This window comes from Kogia breviceps, chromosome 12 (genome assembly GCF_026419965.1).
Source record: "Kogia breviceps isolate mKogBre1 chromosome 12, mKogBre1 haplotype 1, whole genome shotgun sequence".
NCBI lineage: Eukaryota > Metazoa > Chordata > Mammalia > Artiodactyla > Physeteridae > Kogia > Kogia breviceps.
Window position 1 is genome coordinate 83,664,134 of NC_081321.1, and position 17,609 is coordinate 83,681,742.

At 40.2% G+C, this 17,609-nt stretch overlaps 1 protein-coding gene across 1 annotated transcript in view; it reads left to right on the forward strand.

Annotated features, from left to right (window-relative positions):
• The window catches only part of UTP20 (UTP20 small subunit processome component), a 96,794-nt gene extending 80,330 nt beyond the window's left edge, over window positions 1–16,464 (forward strand). Inside the window, exons 47-62 of the mRNA XM_059081891.2 lie at window positions 688–829; window positions 1,636–1,752; window positions 3,018–3,188; window positions 3,424–3,555; window positions 3,974–4,084; window positions 5,900–5,979; window positions 6,412–6,481; window positions 6,616–6,798; window positions 7,514–7,645; window positions 8,350–8,482; window positions 10,064–10,251; window positions 11,011–11,082; window positions 13,871–14,134; window positions 14,337–14,463; window positions 15,714–15,859; window positions 16,139–16,464. Of these exons, the coding sequence (XP_058937874.1) occupies window positions 688–829; window positions 1,636–1,752; window positions 3,018–3,188; window positions 3,424–3,555; window positions 3,974–4,084; window positions 5,900–5,979; window positions 6,412–6,481; window positions 6,616–6,798; window positions 7,514–7,645; window positions 8,350–8,482; window positions 10,064–10,251; window positions 11,011–11,082; window positions 13,871–14,134; window positions 14,337–14,463; window positions 15,714–15,859; window positions 16,139–16,294 (2,224 nt within the window). The 3' untranslated portion in view covers window positions 16,295–16,464. The remainder of the gene's footprint in view (window positions 1–687; window positions 830–1,635; window positions 1,753–3,017; window positions 3,189–3,423; window positions 3,556–3,973; window positions 4,085–5,899; window positions 5,980–6,411; window positions 6,482–6,615; window positions 6,799–7,513; window positions 7,646–8,349; window positions 8,483–10,063; window positions 10,252–11,010; window positions 11,083–13,870; window positions 14,135–14,336; window positions 14,464–15,713; window positions 15,860–16,138) is intronic.
• The last annotated feature ends 1,145 nt before the right edge of the window (window positions 16,465–17,609 follow it).

Genomic DNA, 17,609 nt, shown 5'->3' on the forward strand with positions numbered 1-17,609 from the left:
AAAGAAAACAACTCTCCTTTTGGTTCATACTTCTAATAAGCCATTCAGTACTCAGTTACTCTGAAGTGGGTTCATTTAATAATTTGCTTTAGTAGGGAAAAAAAAGGTATATTTATCTGAGTTGTAAGACGGTACTACTTTGTGGTGTTTGGGCTGAGGTCCTTCCAAGTAATACATGTCAACACAAGATTGTTTCTGCTGAATGTGGTAGCTGTGAAGGCAACCAATTATTTTGACGTTTACTTAATACCACTTTTGTTTTAGATATTTATGGAATCAAAGTTGGGATAGACTTAAAATATATACTTCTTGTTCTGATCGGAGATTTAGACCTCCAAAGATTTTATATACTTTATTTGTAAGCTGCCTTTGAATTTTGCTTCTGTATTCTGAAAGGGACTCCTTGGCATTGGTTTTCAGAAATCAAAGGAAGGGAGTGTCCCCTTGCTGTTCATCTTCATTTAAATGTGTGCTCACCCCTCTGATCTCTGTTTCTGGGGTTCTAGAAACTGTGATCAACAACGTAATCATCTCTTCGGTGTCTTGTGGTTAAGGGGGGAAAAAAACCCACAGCAAAGAACACATTATTTGGTACTGGACTCACCTCACCAGAAGGGGCCATAGTAGCTACCGGGGATGCAGCGTACAGCGTGCTTTCTACTAGCTTTCATTCCACTTGATTGACAGGAATCCAGCAGCGCCTGCGCCAGATCCGCGTCTGCCACCCCCGAGTTGTCTTCTGCTCCCCCCAGCTCCAGTTCGAGGCGGGCAGAAAGCTGCTGTGAGCAAGAAAACCAGCATGCACATATTTATTGAGTCTGGACTTCGGGTAAGAATTTAACCTTGAAGTGAGGCTGGCTGCACACAGTGAGTCTGTGCCTTTTAATCCTCTCCTGAATTTCCAGTACTGCTCATTTCCGCTGAAGATGCTGGCACTTACTTTGATGATATAACTTTCTCAGAATTAATGATTCTGACCTAATATTTACAGTGCTTTCACTGTTGCTTTGCCTATGAGTGTGCACCTCTGAACAACTCTAAATTTTCTGAAAACAAATTTGATCGTTTTATTGTATATATTTTTTACATCCTTCATTGGCTCCCTTTTTTCCCAGGAGAGAGCCCTGTCCTTCCTTTGGGCCACAAGGGCATAGCCTCATCCTGTACACGTGGCTTCCCTTCAGTTCTCTAAAGTCACCATACTTTTCCCACCCCAGGACCTCACCGTCTACTCCTCCCTATCTACCCAGGTCCCCATAGAACTCTCAGAGCACCCTGATTTATAGCGAATTATTCCCTAGAGTCTGTCTTCCTGGCTAAGATCCATGAGGGCAGTGACCCCTGCTGGTCTTGGTTATTGCCGTGTCCTTCACGCCACACCAGTACCTGGAATCAAAGCAAATGCTGAGTAATAACCATTTGGTAAATGAACTTGGAATCTCAGCTGCACAGTGAGCTCCCACCTTCTTCACTTACTGAGACTCTCCCAGGTGGTTCCCCTTTCTTCACACTTTGTATAATTTCAAATAGAAGCATCTTGACATTTCACATTGGTCTCTTAAAATCATTTCACCTTTACCTCACTCATTTGCTCTTAGAGGCAACTGATGGGAAGTATCTCTTTAAATCTTCTAGCTGTTGCATCTTAGTCTGAAGACTTCCAAGATCAAGTCTTCAAGTGAACATGTTCTGGAAATGTTGGATCCTTTTATGTCTCTCCTCATAGACTGCCTGGGTTCCATGGATGTGAAGGTGAGCATCTTGTTCCTTCACGGGAGCTGTGTTGTGCAGTATACCTAGAACTTGTTTCTAGGCTCGTGCTTCACAAGGTGATTGAGTTTTTAAAGAGATTTACAACGTCATGAACCACCTCTGTTCTCTGCATTAAACTGCTCCCTTAACAGCAATTTAATGATAATAGATAGCGCTTAACAGTTGTAAAAGCCCTTCATTTGACCCTCACAGCAACCTCATGAGGGTGAGTGGCGCTGTCCCCGTGGCAGTAATCACCACCTCATCATCATCCTGTTGCTACCGCCCACTGCTGTGAGTCCTCATAACAACCCATGAAGCACATATTATTATGTGTCTCTTCCACAGGTGAGAAGTCCAGGCCTTAGGCTAAGTGACTTGCCCCGTATCACAGATCTAGGATGTAAGCCTCAGTCTGTCAGACTCTGAAGCCCACACCTTTCCCACTTTCTCAGATTGCCTGTTTTGCAGCAAAGGTGCCAAGAGGTTAAGTATTTAACACCTCTGTGGCCAAACAGGTGATAAGCTGCAGGGCTGGGTTTTAAGCCCTGGTCTTTTTGACTCCTGAGTCTTTGCTTTATCTTCGTCTAATCCAGCCCAATACGGCCATCCCAGCAACCGGAGTGTAGGGGTCTATTAGGTAGAGCTGAACCAGCTGATCTAGGTAATCTAGAAGGTTTGGCCTGGAGGTTCAGGGATTCTTTTGTAGTCACTTGGTCTCAACACATTTTTTCATACCTTTGGCACTGCACTTAACTATATTAAATTACAGGTCACAGTGCCCATGCTTAATTTCAGCTATCTGCTCCTTAAATGCGGAAAGGCATCCTTTTTATCATCGTATTTCTAACACTATGTAGAGTGCCTTGTGTACATAATGCAAGCTTAATAAGAATGGATTAAATTGAAGTACCATTCTAGAAAATTGGAAAGGCATTTATAATGTGTTTTTCAGGAAAAAAAAAATGCTAAAATTGGCCAGCCCATCTAATCATGTACCCATAATAGGTTAAGAATATGAGCACCTTTTCTCACTTGCTTGGGATATACCTTCACTTGCTATGGAGAAGCAGTAAGTTCTACAACAGGGAAGAGGAAACTTCCCTATTTTCTTACACTTTTAGCACAGTTCTTCCCGAGTGGACTGGCGGAGCGCTTCATTCCTTCAACTCGGTTGCTCGGAGTCTCTACACAGCCTTAGGTGCTGGATTGTTGAGTTCGGTCACTTCATCAGTTGATTGGTTTTGTCTGTCTTTGTTTTTCAGGTGATTACAGGTGCTTTACAATGCCTGATCTGGATCTTGAGGTTCCCCCTGCCTTCCACAGAAACAAAAGCGGAACAGCTAATGAAACACCTTTTCCTTCTGCTGAAGGACTATGCAAAACTCGGGGCTGCCAGGGGACAGAATTTCCACCTGGTGGTAAATTGTTTCAAGGTGAGGTGTTTTCACTTGCACTTAGAAAAAGCCAGGACTGGGATTAACATCAAAGTTACTTTTCCTCATCATCTTTTGTGGTCGTGGTCAAAATTTCTTCCAGATTAATTTGCTAAGGCCAGAGTGTTGGTATCCTGTGTGAAAAAACGTTGCTGTAGTATTGAGTCCTTATCATTCCACTGTATGCTGATTTGTGGGATGTCCTGGCTGTTAACCTCACTGTTATAACTTGCAGTGTGTGACCATACTTGTGAAGAAAGTGAAGTCTTACCAGATAACTGAAAAGCAGCTTCAAGTTCTACTAGCATATGCTGAGGAGGACATTTATGATATTACAAGACAAGCCACTGCATTTGGTCTTCTGAAGGTACGGTGTCACCAGAATGTTGGACTGTGCAGTGAATGAGCCTCATGTCAGATATTTAGAATAACATGGAACATCGTGTTCTGACTAGCTATAGATAGTTCTGAAATTAATTTATAAAGATTATTATGATTTGGTTGATTAATTATAAGCTAACATGTCTGCTTATTAAAGTGTTTGAACACGAGCTCTACATTAAACTTCCAGGGAATTCTATACAAATGCATGTAGTCTGCTTGTATGTATCCTAAAGTTGACCATTTTAACCGTTCTTTAAGTGTATGTTCTTTTTCTTGTGGAGATACTTTAATTACGTTTGAAAACTGCCTGTGACTGCTTTTAACATCAGGTCAGCTTAGTAAACAACAGGCCATCTGCAGTAAAACATGAAATAAGTATGTCTTTTCCTTTTGTATTTTAGGCCATTTTATCAAGAAAGTTGTTGGTTCCAGAAATCGATGATGTCATGCGCAAAGTGTCCAAGCTGGCAATTTCTGCACAAAACGAACCTGTCAGAGTCCAGTGCAGACAGGTTTGTAGAGAGAGCTTATTCCCATGGCAAGGATTGGGCCCTGCCTTCTCTGTTTGGTTTTTAGGTAGAGAGATGTCAGTACTGAATTCTGAAGACTTTGTGTCATACTGTTGCTTTATTCTAAGACTCAGGAGCCCATTCACATACCAAGTGTAAGGCCATTTTTCAGTATAAAGAGCATTTTGAATGTAGCCCATATGTGGCATGTTTCAGATGGATGAAGAAATACATTTTCCTCCTGCAGCAAAGATTTCCACCCAGTGGCCCAGTCATTGACCACTTAATGTGTATCACTGTGTACCTGGTATTGCTGGAAGAGTGGTTAACAAAATTTTTATAGTCCCTGTCTATCCTATAGCAGAGATGTGCAAAGCAGAAATCCCACAAGTAGTTATGTAATTACAGACACCCTAAGTGCCAGGAGGAAGAAAGTACTGTTGTATTTCATCACTTACAAGACACACCATTACTTACATACCTCAAAGGAAGGAAAAAAAACTATGACAGTGGTAAGATGGCATCAATTGTAAGACATCCCAATTTCAGATTTGTTAAAATGTGGAAAACTGTGCTTCTTAAAATTGACAAAGTATGGAAGAGCATATGATAAGAGCATATGACATGGTGGAGGACCCCCCTAGTGTGATAGCAGGGGAAAGCTTTCCTGAGGATTGGCATATAAGCAAAGGTTGGAGGAAGAATAAGGCTTAGCCTTGCAGGCTAAGGAAGATAAGCCTTGAAGTGGGTAAGAGATTAGCTTGTTGAGGGTGAATGACAGGGGAGGGGGCCAGATCAGGCAAGACCTTGTGATCTTGTTAAAGATTTAGGGCTTTGTTCTAAGAATAACAAAGAGCCAGTGAAATCAGTAGACAGAGGAGTGACACTAGCAGATTTGTGTTCATAAATTTGTCCTGATCTTATGAGTGTATATCATCCCGGAAAATGGAAGGGTCTGAATTGGAAATATGAACTCGGAGTTAAAGGAGGGCTTGGGCTGCGGAGGCCATCTTTAGAAAAAGTTAACTCATTTAGGAAGAAGGAGTGTCAGCTGCTATTTATTAAGCAGTAGCTGCATGCCCAGCACTTTACATACATGACTTCTATTTGTAACTATCCTTCAAAAGAAACAGTACCACCGTTTTATGGTTGGGGGAAAAACAGGCCTTGGTAAGTTAAATGATGTGCTTCGTTCTCACAGTTTATTAATAAAGGAAGCTGAATAATACAGTAGTTTGCAAGCAGAGCCTCTGGATGCAGATAGGCTAGGCATGGGATTCTGGCAGTGTCACCTGAGCAAGTCGCTTACCTTCTGTGCCAACTCCATTCTCTTCCTCTGTAAAATGGGATCATATTACCGACCTCCTAAGGAAGTAATGAAAATCAACCAAGAAACACTTAACCCGGTGCTTAACACAAAGAAGTTATTTAGTAAATGCAGAAGTTAGTAGTATTATCACTATTATTGTTATTCTTACTTCAGGGGAAATACAGGGTTGAACCACAGTCCATACTCAGTTCACCACAGCCTCCTATCAGAGAGATGAGCTGCCAGTGTGTGAGCTGAGATTTGGAGCCCTAAACAACCATGCTAATGGTGGGCCAGGACTTGACGCTTAATCAGGCAAGACCTGAGGAAGTGAAGTGGGAGGAGAGAGGAGGGGCACAGTTATTGACTCAAGAGGTGGACTTCACCTAACTGATCAACCATCTGAAAGGTCTTTGTAGCCTACCAGTGTGTCCCAGAAAGCAGCTTAGGAAAGAGCAATCCTGGAGAGACAGGATCCAAATAATCTCTTCTGTGACTTCTGCTCCTAGGTTTTTCTGAAATATATTCTTGACTATCCCCTGGGTGACAAATTGCGACCAAACTTGGAATTCATGCTCGCTCAACTGAAGTAAGTTGAAGCCATAAACTACACAAGACAGTGGGGTAGGTTCTTCTCTCCTTTTAATGCGTGGACTGTCTTGAAAAGAACAAAGCCGAAGTGTAATGGCACATTCTTTGAGGATGCTATCCTGTGAATCACTGACTTGATTGTCAGGCATTGTGCATGGCTTCATACAGCAGCTCTGCAAGCTGCTTTTCAGTTCACTCTGACCATCGATTGTCATTAGAGTCCACTTAGGAGAACAGTAAAAATCTAACAGAATTACATTGACAACTGCATAGTAGCATGGTAAGTACATGTTTTAAAATTGGGAAAATGGAGGTTTTTTTTCCACTTTTTAAGAAATAGACTGGCACCTTGAGACATTTTAAATTCTTAAAAATAATTATAGGTAAATTTTAAAGTTACTAACAAGTCCTTCTAATGTTTTTACCCTAGTTATGAACATGAGACCGGGAGAGAGTCTGCCTTGGAAATGATCGCTTATCTCTTTGACACATTCCCTCAGGTACCGTGAATCACAAAGACAAACTCTGTGTTTGTTAACAAGCTGTGGCTCCCGGGAGCCCAGGGTCCTCTGTTTGTAGGACGTCTGTGAGAATTCCAGTCTAAGTGTGCTCATAAGTGTCTGTTTTCTTTCAGGGACTGCTCCACGAGAACTGTGGAATGTTCTTTATTCCTCTTTGTCTAATGATGGTGAACGATGACTCTGCCATGTGTAAAAAGATGGCATCCATGGCAATCAAATCCTTACTCAGTAAAATCAGCCTTGAGAAAAAAGATTGGCTCTTCGATATGGTTACCACCTGGTTTGGGGCGAAGAAGGTTATGGTTGCTTTTAGTCATATTGCAAGGAAAAGTCTGAGCTTTTGGTGTTCATACTTTAAATAAGAATACATATCATACACTGTTGAATTAATTTTTCCCAAATAGTTTTATTGTTTTTACTTGATTATGGTAATAATATATTCTTACAGTAAAATTTCAGAAAATATAAGAAGTTACAGAGTAACAAAAATCACCTGTATTCCCACTACAAGGTCAATGTCACCCAGTTACTCTACATGAATGTATTATAATTTACTTAACCAATCCCCATTGATGAATATCTTTGTTTCCAGTTTTGCTTTTACAATTTATAGGATGTAACTTTTGCCAATAATTATAACCACTTGCTGACTCTACCCTCATCACACTGGCCCATCTTTGTGGAATAAACACATGTCATAACTTAATATTGGCTTTAAGTATTAAAATCAGAATGGGGTTGGGGGGCTGAAACTTCTTCCTTTTTTAAAAAAAAAATAAAAATGAGAAAAAATGTATTATTCGGTGGATACCACTTTTTTTTAATGTTGTCCTGGGTGGTGAAGATTTCTCTATATTTTTCATCTTAGCCACCAAAAATCCACATTCTATTGATTTCTGGTATCACAAAGAACTACTGAGGACAGAGTCATGCCCACCTTCATTTTACAATTTTGGAAACAGCTTCCCAAGTTGTGCTGATATTGTCTTGTGATGGTTTTCTTTTCGGTAGAGCTTAAATAGACAGCTAGCTGCCCTGATCTGTGGCTTGTTTGTGGAAAGTGAAGGAGTCACTTTTGAGAGAAGACTTGGAACCGTTCTCCGTGTGATTGAAAAGGAAATTGATCCTGAAAACTTTACAAATGTAAGTTATTTGCCAGGGAGTAAAACTCTTGCTTATTTTAATAGTTTTACTTGAGGTGGTATAGCTAATAGATTAAATATTATTTGTGTTCAAAAATTTTTTTATTAATAAAAGCAAGAACTCAGTGTAGTTCTATCTTTTTAAAGTGAAGATTAAAGTAAGTTATCTTCCATAGTATATGACGATCAAAGTTTCTTAAGCCCCCCGGGAGACAGCAATGTCTGGAGGCATTTTTGGTTGTCACAACTGGAGGGTAGGGCTTCCCTGGTGGCGCAGTGGTTAAGAGTCCGCCTGCTGATGCAGGGGACGGGGGTTCATGCCCCGGTCCAGGAAGATCCCACATGCCACGAAGCAGCTAGGCCCGTGAGGCATGGCCGCTGAACCTGCGCGTCCGGAGCCTGTGCTCCGCAACAGGAGAGGCCACAACAGTGAGAGGCCCGCATACCGCAAAAAAACAAAACAAAACAAAAACAACTGGAGGGTACAGGGATGCTACTGTCATCTAGTGGGTAGAGGCCAGGAATGTTGCTAAACATCCTCTAGTGCACAGGGTCGCCTGCCAAAGCAAAGAATTATTTGACCCAAAATGTCAGCAGTGTTTAGGTTGAGAAACCCTGGTATAGATGTACATCCTGGAGTAAAAATGTCCATCAAATACTTTGCAATTATTGTCTTAATTGATTTAACATCCCTCCTAATTTTAGATCATGGAAGAGACTGAAGAAAAAGCTGCAGATCGCCTTCTGTTTAGTTTTCTTACACTGTTAAGTAAACTCATCAAGGGATGTAATATTATTCAGTTTATCAAGCCCTCTGAGACTCTGCGTAAAATCTGGAGTAAGTATTTCCTTTTTATTTAAATCTAGAAATAAACACTTTAGAAATATATAATATCAAGGGGAAAGTCCATGAGAAAAAGATTTAAAAGGCCCTTGCAGATTGATTACAGTGAAAATACTTCTTTCTGGGGGAAAAAACAAACAAATAATATATGTATATATATATGTATCCTCATAAATAATATATTTCATTTATAAATAAGAAAGAATATTAATTATGGAGGAGTAAAAGAAAGGAAAAAATTTCCCAAAGTCCTTCTTGCTACTTGATGATTATTTGTTGTACATTTCCATCCAGTCTTCCTTTTGTCAAATAACCATAGGTTTTGGGTTTTTTTTGAGGTTACATAATTCCATGTAAACTTTTATATCCTGTTTATACCTAAGTAGTCATATTATAGTACTATAACATACTTAGTAGCTATCCTTTTAAATGGCTATAAATAATCCATCATATAAATGTGCCATAATTTACTAAACCGTTTCACTTCTGTGGGAATATTTAAGTTATATATTATTTAAATGAAATAAAATAAAATGAAATAAAATTCATTTCTTTAAATGAAAAATAAGATTCTGGAATTTTTAATTTAACGTTTTAGTTTTGATTAATCAGTAGGAAATAGACATTGCAATGAATGTTTTAAATACCCACTTGTTTTAAGAGAACTCATATGATTTTATGAGAAATAATCCAGTTACTAAGTTACTACATGGCCTACTCTGGTATGACCCCACTGAGATAATTACAAAGGTTCATATAGAACCTCTAGTCATATAGAATAAAAAGTAAAACCATCTTCATGAAATAAAGCAGCAGAGACTAAAACTCAGATATGAAACGGCTCATTTAGAATTTCAGTCTGTTACCACAAGGCTTTTCTACTGTACTTTCCAAGTGTGGTATCGTGGAGAATGGCCCTGTAGCGTAAGAGTACGATCTTTAATGGCTCATCCTTAAGATAGTTTAAGGGGTCATGTTTAAGGATATGAGCTCTGGGGCCAGATTAAGCTGGGGCCCAGGCTTGGTTCTGCCTGTTGCAGCTTGGCACGTTAGTTAGCTCCCTCTGGAACTATAAAATGGGAACGACAGTTCCAACCTCACAGAACTGTTGTGAGGTCTAAATCAGGTAGTATGAGTAACACGTTTAGCCTACGCCTGGCACATAGAACACCTCAATAAATGATACCTTTCCAGTCAGCTACTTGGAGCCACTGATTTCAATAGTTATGAGAAAAGAGTATGTACCCATGTATATATTTACCTTAATTTTAGTTTAGAAATTGTAGTTGTTAATGCTACCTTATCTCCTTGAGTCTTCAGCTAGTTCTTATGGAACTGGTCTGTTTTCAGGCTGACTCGAAGCTCTCTCGTATCATTTACCGTGGTAGAATTGGTTCTCTAGTTGCTTCCAGTCTCTCCATGTCACTTCCGGGAAGCAGGGGCTGTTTTGTTCATCTTTGATTCCTAAATCCAAGCACGTAATAGATACTCAAGAAACGCCTGAATTAGTCACGCTCACCACCACAGAGTCAGGAAAACCTTGACATCTGAGGATGCGCTTTGGCTCCCCCTTAGGTCACGTGCACTCTCATCTGAGACATCCGCACAACTGGGTGTGGCTCACCGCAGCCCAGATTTTTGGATTGCTCTTTGCCTCTTGCCAACCTGAGGAACTTATCAGAAAACGGAATGTCAAAAAAACTAAAAAGAAACTCTCAGAACCTGTAGCAATCAGCTTCCTAACAAGTGACCTTGACGAAAAGGTAAGTTTTCTCTAAGACTCTTTCCTTCCCTCATCTACATGAGATGTTCATTCTGGTTCCTGTAACTGTCTTGGGGTTGGCCTTGGGATAAACTCTTCCAGTCAGCAACTTGATGCACATAACTTGGATCCATAGGAGTGTTAGTAACTAGAGAGGGGTCACCCTCAAGGCCAAGATTTTTCAAAGATAATTTTTAGACCATTGGTCTAGTCAGACTTTTGATTTGCTTATTTAGCATATTTATCTTCCATTATATATTTAAGTTATTTATCAATACTGGCAAATAAGATACTGTCTGTCCTGCCTCCTTCTGTCCTGCCTCCATAACCTTGTTGATGACTTAATGAGATCATGTTCCTGAAAATGTTAGGTAGGGACCATGTGTTATCTGTCTCCGATTTCGTAGGGCCTAGCACAACGCCTGCCTTATAGTGGGATCTCCAGAAACATTGGATGAGCAGAGAATGGAAGGGAAGAAAACGGGGGGGAAAGTATTTGAATGTTGTAAAGTTGTCTGCCAATAATCTAAAGGATCATGATCTATATCTCCCCGTGTCCTTGAGCTAAAATTCTTATGGCAAATAGAAGGGAACATTTACACAGTTTCTGGTCATGAAGCTTCCCTCTCCAGGTCTACACAGGTGGTCATTCAGAGCAAAACCTCCTACCTTAGTTGTATCATTATAGTTACTTGGAGTTTTTAAAAACAGTCAGAAATACCCTGCACTGTGACTGTCAATGTCCGTTTTCTTTTCACAGATGAAAAGTATCTCCCTAGCCTCTTGCCATCAGTTGCACTCCAAATTCTTGGATCAGTCTCTAGGAGAGCAGGTAAGTATTGTAATCCTCCCGGTTAAATAGAAGGGACCTATTCTACCAACAGTATAGGAATAAGCTTACATTTGGTTTTGGGTTTGGTTTGGTTTGGTTTTCCCTAGTTAAATCTTGGGGAATTAAGTGAAATATAAACAAACACTTAAATACCTGTTCAATTAGGCATATGTATCTAATTGACTCTGGTGTCCATACTGGGATTACTCCTGGCTCCGTTTAAAATTCCCAATAAAGATGATGCAGTGGGAGGCTGGCTGTTTATCTTTTTCATCTTCAGTTTTAACATATCTACTCCACGTTGCAACTGAAGCTTTGAAGGACAGTGATTGATTTGGGTTTTTTTTTTTTAATTAATTAATCTATTTTATTTCTGGCTGCATTGGGTCTTCTTGCTCTGTACGGGCTTTCTCTAGTTGCAGCGAGTGGGGGCTACTCTTCGTTGTGGCGCGTGGGCTTCTCATTGTGGTGTCTTGTCTTTGTTGCAGAGCACAGGCTCTAGGTATGCGGGCTCACTCAGTAGTTGTGGCGTGCGGGCTCTAGAGCACAGGCTCTGTAGTTGTGGCTCATGGGCTTAGTTGCTCCGCAGCATGTGGGATCTTCCTGAACGAGGGCTCGAACCCATATCCCCTGCATTGGCAGGGGGGTTCTTAACCACTGTGCCGCCAGGGAAGTCCCTGATTGATTGTTTTTATATTAAACTGTAATATTGAATTTCCTTCCCTTATCCCTGGAAGCGAAAGAGAAAGCAATAATGTTCATGCTACAGTGTGGTCTGAGAATTGTCTGTTCTTAACAGAAGGCAGATAAATGATTGCATCACTAAAAAGCTTTATGTAGTTTCATATAAAATTAATTCTAAGTAAAATATGGAGAAGAAAGCATTTGTGCAGTAAATGTAAATTGCTTTTGAATAGTTGGTCTACTGCTCCATTTTATTTTTTCCTCTTGATAGAACAGTTGGGCTGATAGATGATGAAGTGACATGGATGTGGTATCTAGATATAAGCAAAGCACTTGACCACATCCCGTGTGAGCCATTATGAACAACAGAGCAATGTAGATTAAGGGACGGGGCACTAGAAACTAGGTGAATGTTATATCTGAAGAGTGATCTCAGGTGGCATGCCATGAACACTGATAATTCTCTCACTTTTTTAAATGGCAGGGTTGGGGAGGGAATGGATAGCTATTCAATGGATAGCAAAGTGAGGCCAAAGAAATCATGCCAGGGTGGACAGTGGGTGGGGTCTTACACAATATGAGTTGGGGTTTTTTTTTTGTTTTTTTTTTTCTGTACGCAGGCCTCTCACTGTTGTGGCCTCTCCCGTTGCAGAGCACAGGCTCCAGACGTGCAGGCTCAGCGGCCATGGCTCACGGGCCCAGCCGCTCCGCGGCATGTGGGATCTTCCCAGACCGGGGCACGAACCCATGTCTCCTGCAGCGGTAGGCAGACTCTCAACCACTGCGCCACCAGGGAAGCCCACAATATGAGTTTTTTTTTTTTTTTTTTTTCACAATATGAGTTTTAATAGAGGATGACAAACCCTTCAAACTCGGGACAGGTAGGAAGAGATTTCCTAGTACCAGCCGAGGTTGAAAGAAATTATGGATTTTACTTCACCTTAATTTTAGAGTGAGTTAACAGTGTGAAGTGGCTCCCACAAGGAGAAAAGGCCTCCAAATCTGGTACTGTCCTCATGCAGGCCCAGCTTCCAGAAGGAAATGATAATCTTGGCATTAACTCTTGATGGCCAGGCTAGCCTTGGACAGTGTGTGGTATTCTGAGTACCACATTTGGGGGAACTTTGGTTACACAGCTCCTCTAGCAGAGTTGCCAGGAAGGTGAAGGAAATCAAATTCAACTTGGTTTCCTCCTTCACATAACGGGTGTGAAATACCCACGTCAGAGATTTCATGGATGTCGTAGAGTTAGGACTCAATAAATGGGTCCATTATTATAAGACTAAAAAATCACCCCTGGGCAATTGGATCAGATGGTATATGCGGGAAAGAGGAGTTCAGTGTTTAAGAACTTGGGCTGGAATTCTAAAGACCTTTGAGGGCTTCCCTGGTGGCGCAGTGGTTGAGAGTCCGCCTACCGATGCAGGGAACACGGGTTCGTGCCCCGGTCTGGGAGGATCCCACATGCCACGGAGCGGCTGGGCCCGTGAGCCATGGCCGCTGAGCCTGCGCATCTGGAGCCTGTGCTTTGCAGCGGGAGAGGCCACAACAGTGAGAGGCCCACGTACCGCAAATAAATAAATAAATAAATAAATAAATAAAATAAAGACCTTTGAATCCTGACTGACCACTCACTTTGTCTTTGGCTGAGACTTAACATCTCTGAGCCTTGGTTTTCTCTCCTGATAATAGTACCTAATAGGGATATTTTAAAGTTGAATTGGAACGCTGTATACAAGGCAACTAGTCAGTGCTCAGTAAATGGATCAATAAAGGGAAACTGTTATTTCGGTGAAGAATGGATGAAGGAATTTAATGGAATGAGGATCAAAGCTCTCTTGAAAAATGTAAATGGATGGTCCAGAATGAAATTATTTACTCAGTGGAACCTTAAAGAATAGAAGTAGGCCAAATGGATAAAAGTTACATGGAAATAGGTTTGGACACACTGTAAGGTAAACCGAAGAATAATCCAAAAAAAGGCTCAGTCATCAGTTTAACAGTGCAATACCCAGTTTTCTGTTTTCTAATTGTAGGATACCTATGTTAGCTTCTGCAAAATCAGAATCCAATTCTTACCCTTCCCCTCTCCCCCTTTTTTAAGGTTGTTAAGAATTTGTTGTTCGTAGCCAAAGTCTTATATTTACTGGAACCTGATTCTGGGGATAAGCAAGGTAACATAAAAGAAGCCATGGAAGAAGAGGAAGTTTTAGGTGATGGCATGGCCAGAGAGGATGTAGAAGAACACAAGGCATGTGCAGATGAGAAGGAAGAGCAGAGCAAGCCAGCCACACTGCTGTGGTTGATACAGAAGTTGTCCCGGATCGCAAAACTGGAAGCTGCTTATTCACCTAGAAACCCCTTAAAGGTGCGATGCATGTGCAGAATGACTGAAAGTAGTCTTTTTTTTTTTTTTTTAAGTAGTTTAATGATTTTAATTATCCTCCTAAGTCCCTAGGAACTTTTGAACCCAGAACTGCAGCAATAACATCTGCCCCCCAATAGACCTTGTTTTCTAAATTAACTCTGTGTAGCTGCACGTATAAAAGAAAAATGATCTGTACTTTCAGAGAACATGCATCTTTAAGTTTCTCGGAGCTGTAGCAATGGATCTTGGAATAGACAAGGTGAAGCCATACCTCCCAGTGATCATAGCTCCTTTGTTCCGAGAACTGAACAGCACCTATTCGGACCAGGGTAATTCTGCGGCCTCTCTTCTGAATACTTGCATGTTAGGATTCCTGTCTTCTCTCCTGAATGCTTCCTTCTTCCTTTCTGTCCTCCCTCTCTGCCAGAGTTTAAGAAAGAAAACTTGCTAGGTATCAAGACAAGTAATAGCAAGCAAATAAGGCATATTTGTGTTATTTTTGACTGTCTTCTCCTATATGCTTTCTTGTGTCTAAGAGTGAATGTTTCTCTCCTAAAAGATGATGTTTTACTCCTAAGCATAGATTAAATATTCAAAGAAAAATAATTTGGGATGGTTCTAAACTTCACAGTGCTGTGAAAAGTAATGAACAAATGTCATTATATTCTCAAAAATTACAAGGCAAAAATATGAAAGTTTTTAGTTCAAATATTTTAAATTTTCCAATTTTTTTTTCTTGCTTGGTACACTTGGTACATTTCCCTCACTGATCCTAAGTTATCTCTTTTGATATTAGGAAAAGTGGGAATTAGGGGTTGGAAAGAGAGGCAGTAAAGTGGATGTTAAGAATTTTAAAATAAAACAAAAATGAAGTGAATGTCAAAACAGAAGCTGTTTTAGTCCTACAGCCTGGAGAGTTTCCTTCTTAGAGGTCAGGTTGACTTTGGTTCTCAGCCAACATTTATTGAGTACCTAAATAAGGGTTCAGCGGTGGAAAAGGCCCAATCCTCATCTTCAAGAAACTTGCAATCTACAGTAGGTGTCATGAGCTTTCCTGAAATGGAATGCAGAAATCCTGGAGTATTTGCATTTGGGAGAGAGGAGGCAGGGAAGGGTGGGAGAATATGGTTTTTTGTCAGCTTCTCAAAGGAGTCTTTGATCCAAAAAAAGAGGTTACAGCCAGAGCCAAGCCTCTATGACCCGGGAATTAGAGAAACACAATTACCTTTCTTTGCCCCCATCTGCACAGAGCTGAGCAGGTTAATAAAGGTAACCCAAAACATTTGTCGAGTTCTCAAATTACTTTGATGTCTTCTGAGCTGGGATTCCCTTGGGAAGTTGCTTCATGGTCTCTGATCTCTTGCTGCATCCTGGATGAGGTGTGGCTCAGTGCTGTGTCCGGCACTTCTGCTTGCTCTCCCATCTCAGAAGCAAAGAGGCTAGTTTTAGATCAGTGTTTAATGTTGAAGTGATAAAAGTGATAAAGCCTCAGGAGTTTAAATTTTGTGTGTTGTTAATTTTGTACATATTCAAATGTGTCCTTTCCTATGTATTTGATTATTATTGTGTGTGTGATTAGATCCTTCGCTGAAGAATCTATCCCAGGAAATCATAGAATTACTGAAAAAGCTGGTTGGGCTCGAGAGCTTCTCCTTAGCCTTTGCCTCTGTACAGAAACAGGCTACTGAGAAAAGGGCACTCCGGAAAAAGAGGAAGGCTTTGGAGGTAGGCCTGCTCTTTGAAAAGATGGCATGTTCATTAGGCTTAACTATTTTTAACCAGGGGTGTGTGCATGCGTGTGTGTCAAACTTACCGAGGGAGGAAAGAGGAATTGGATGTCTTTGAGAAGTGGGACTTTATAACTGGGGCTCCAGATTTTCTTTAATGGGCGTGTATTGCATTTGTGATGTTTAAGGTGAACAAAATGGTCCATTTTTGCATTTGATTTTTATTGGTTTAACATTTACTTTAAAAGTAGTATAACATTTCTATTCTTTTTTCAAGTTTGTAACTAATCCTGATATCGCTGCCAAGAAAAAGCTGAAGAAACACAAAAATAAAAGTGAAGCAAAGAAGAGAAAGATCGAGTTCCTGCGTCCAGGCTATAAGGCCAAGAGACAAAAGAGCCACAGCCTGAAGGATTTAGCAATGGTAGAGTAAAGTGCTCCCTGTGCTAATAGTGTCCCAACTTACCCCGAAATATGAACTTTCTAGTGTATCTGCTGGTCCAAAATCATAGGTTTTATTATTTAATTTAAACTTTGTCACAGGTTGTATATTATACAGTTTAATATAATTCATGCTTATTTTTAATTAAAATATTTCATACCACTACTGTATCTTCACTGTCTAAAAAGCATTTGACACTAGTGATAAAGAGCTTAAAATGTATTTTTCTTTTTAAAAATACACATTAAAATAGCAAGACAACATGGAGAAGTTAGGAATAAATCAAACAAATGATTTGCAATACCTTTACGGAGGAAATTATAAAACTTTATCAAAAGGCATTAAGAAAGATCTGCACAAATGGAGAAGTATAACCATGTTCATGAGTAGGAAGATTCAGTATCATAAGTTGCTAGTTCATCCCCAGTTGGATCCCACTGGGTAAATGCATATCTGAGCAAAATCCCAAAGGAGTTCTTCATATTATCCCAACAAGCTGATTCTAAAATTTATATGGAAGATAGTAAATCGAGAATAGCCATGATGCTTTTAAAAAAGGAGAATAGGGTGAGGGGCTTGCCCTCTCAGATATGAAAAATAAGACCAAAAGTGCTGTCTGTGGAGGGACGATGTGATAAATTCTACTTCATTAAAATTAAGACCGTCTACTTACAAAAAGATATAACTGGGACATAGTATGTACCATATACTGATAAAGGATTAGTAGCACCCAGGCTATATAATGAATAACTATGAATCAACAAAGATAATACAGTAGGAAAAGTGGCAAAAGAGAGAAATAGATATTGCAGAGGAAATATAAATGGCCCTTAAACCTCAACATTTAGCAAATATGGCTATACCAATATTAAATATTAAAGTACTTATGTACTGGTTAGTAAGTAGTCACTATCTTGAGACCCCCAAGTGCCACCCTGGCTATATGAGTCCCTAGACTCCATGTCTCCCCACACCAGAAATTAAAGGACTAATACCTGGACTAGTAGGGGTCCTCCTGCATCAGCTATGTCTAGTTGTTAAATACTTCTTTGAGTCACTCCTCCTGTATTTAGCCTCAATAATTAGGAAAATGCAGATTAACATCAGAATGAAATTCCATTTTGAACCCTTCAGATTTATAAGGCTGACAATACCAGATGTTGGCAAGCATGGTGGAGGAAAGGGCATTCTTATAAACCACTTTGGAAAACAATTTGGCGTTATCTTGTTCAACCATATCTTTTGCCTCTCTACACACTTGACGTAGAAGCAATATTCTTTAGTGCCCAATACATTTGGAAGGGAG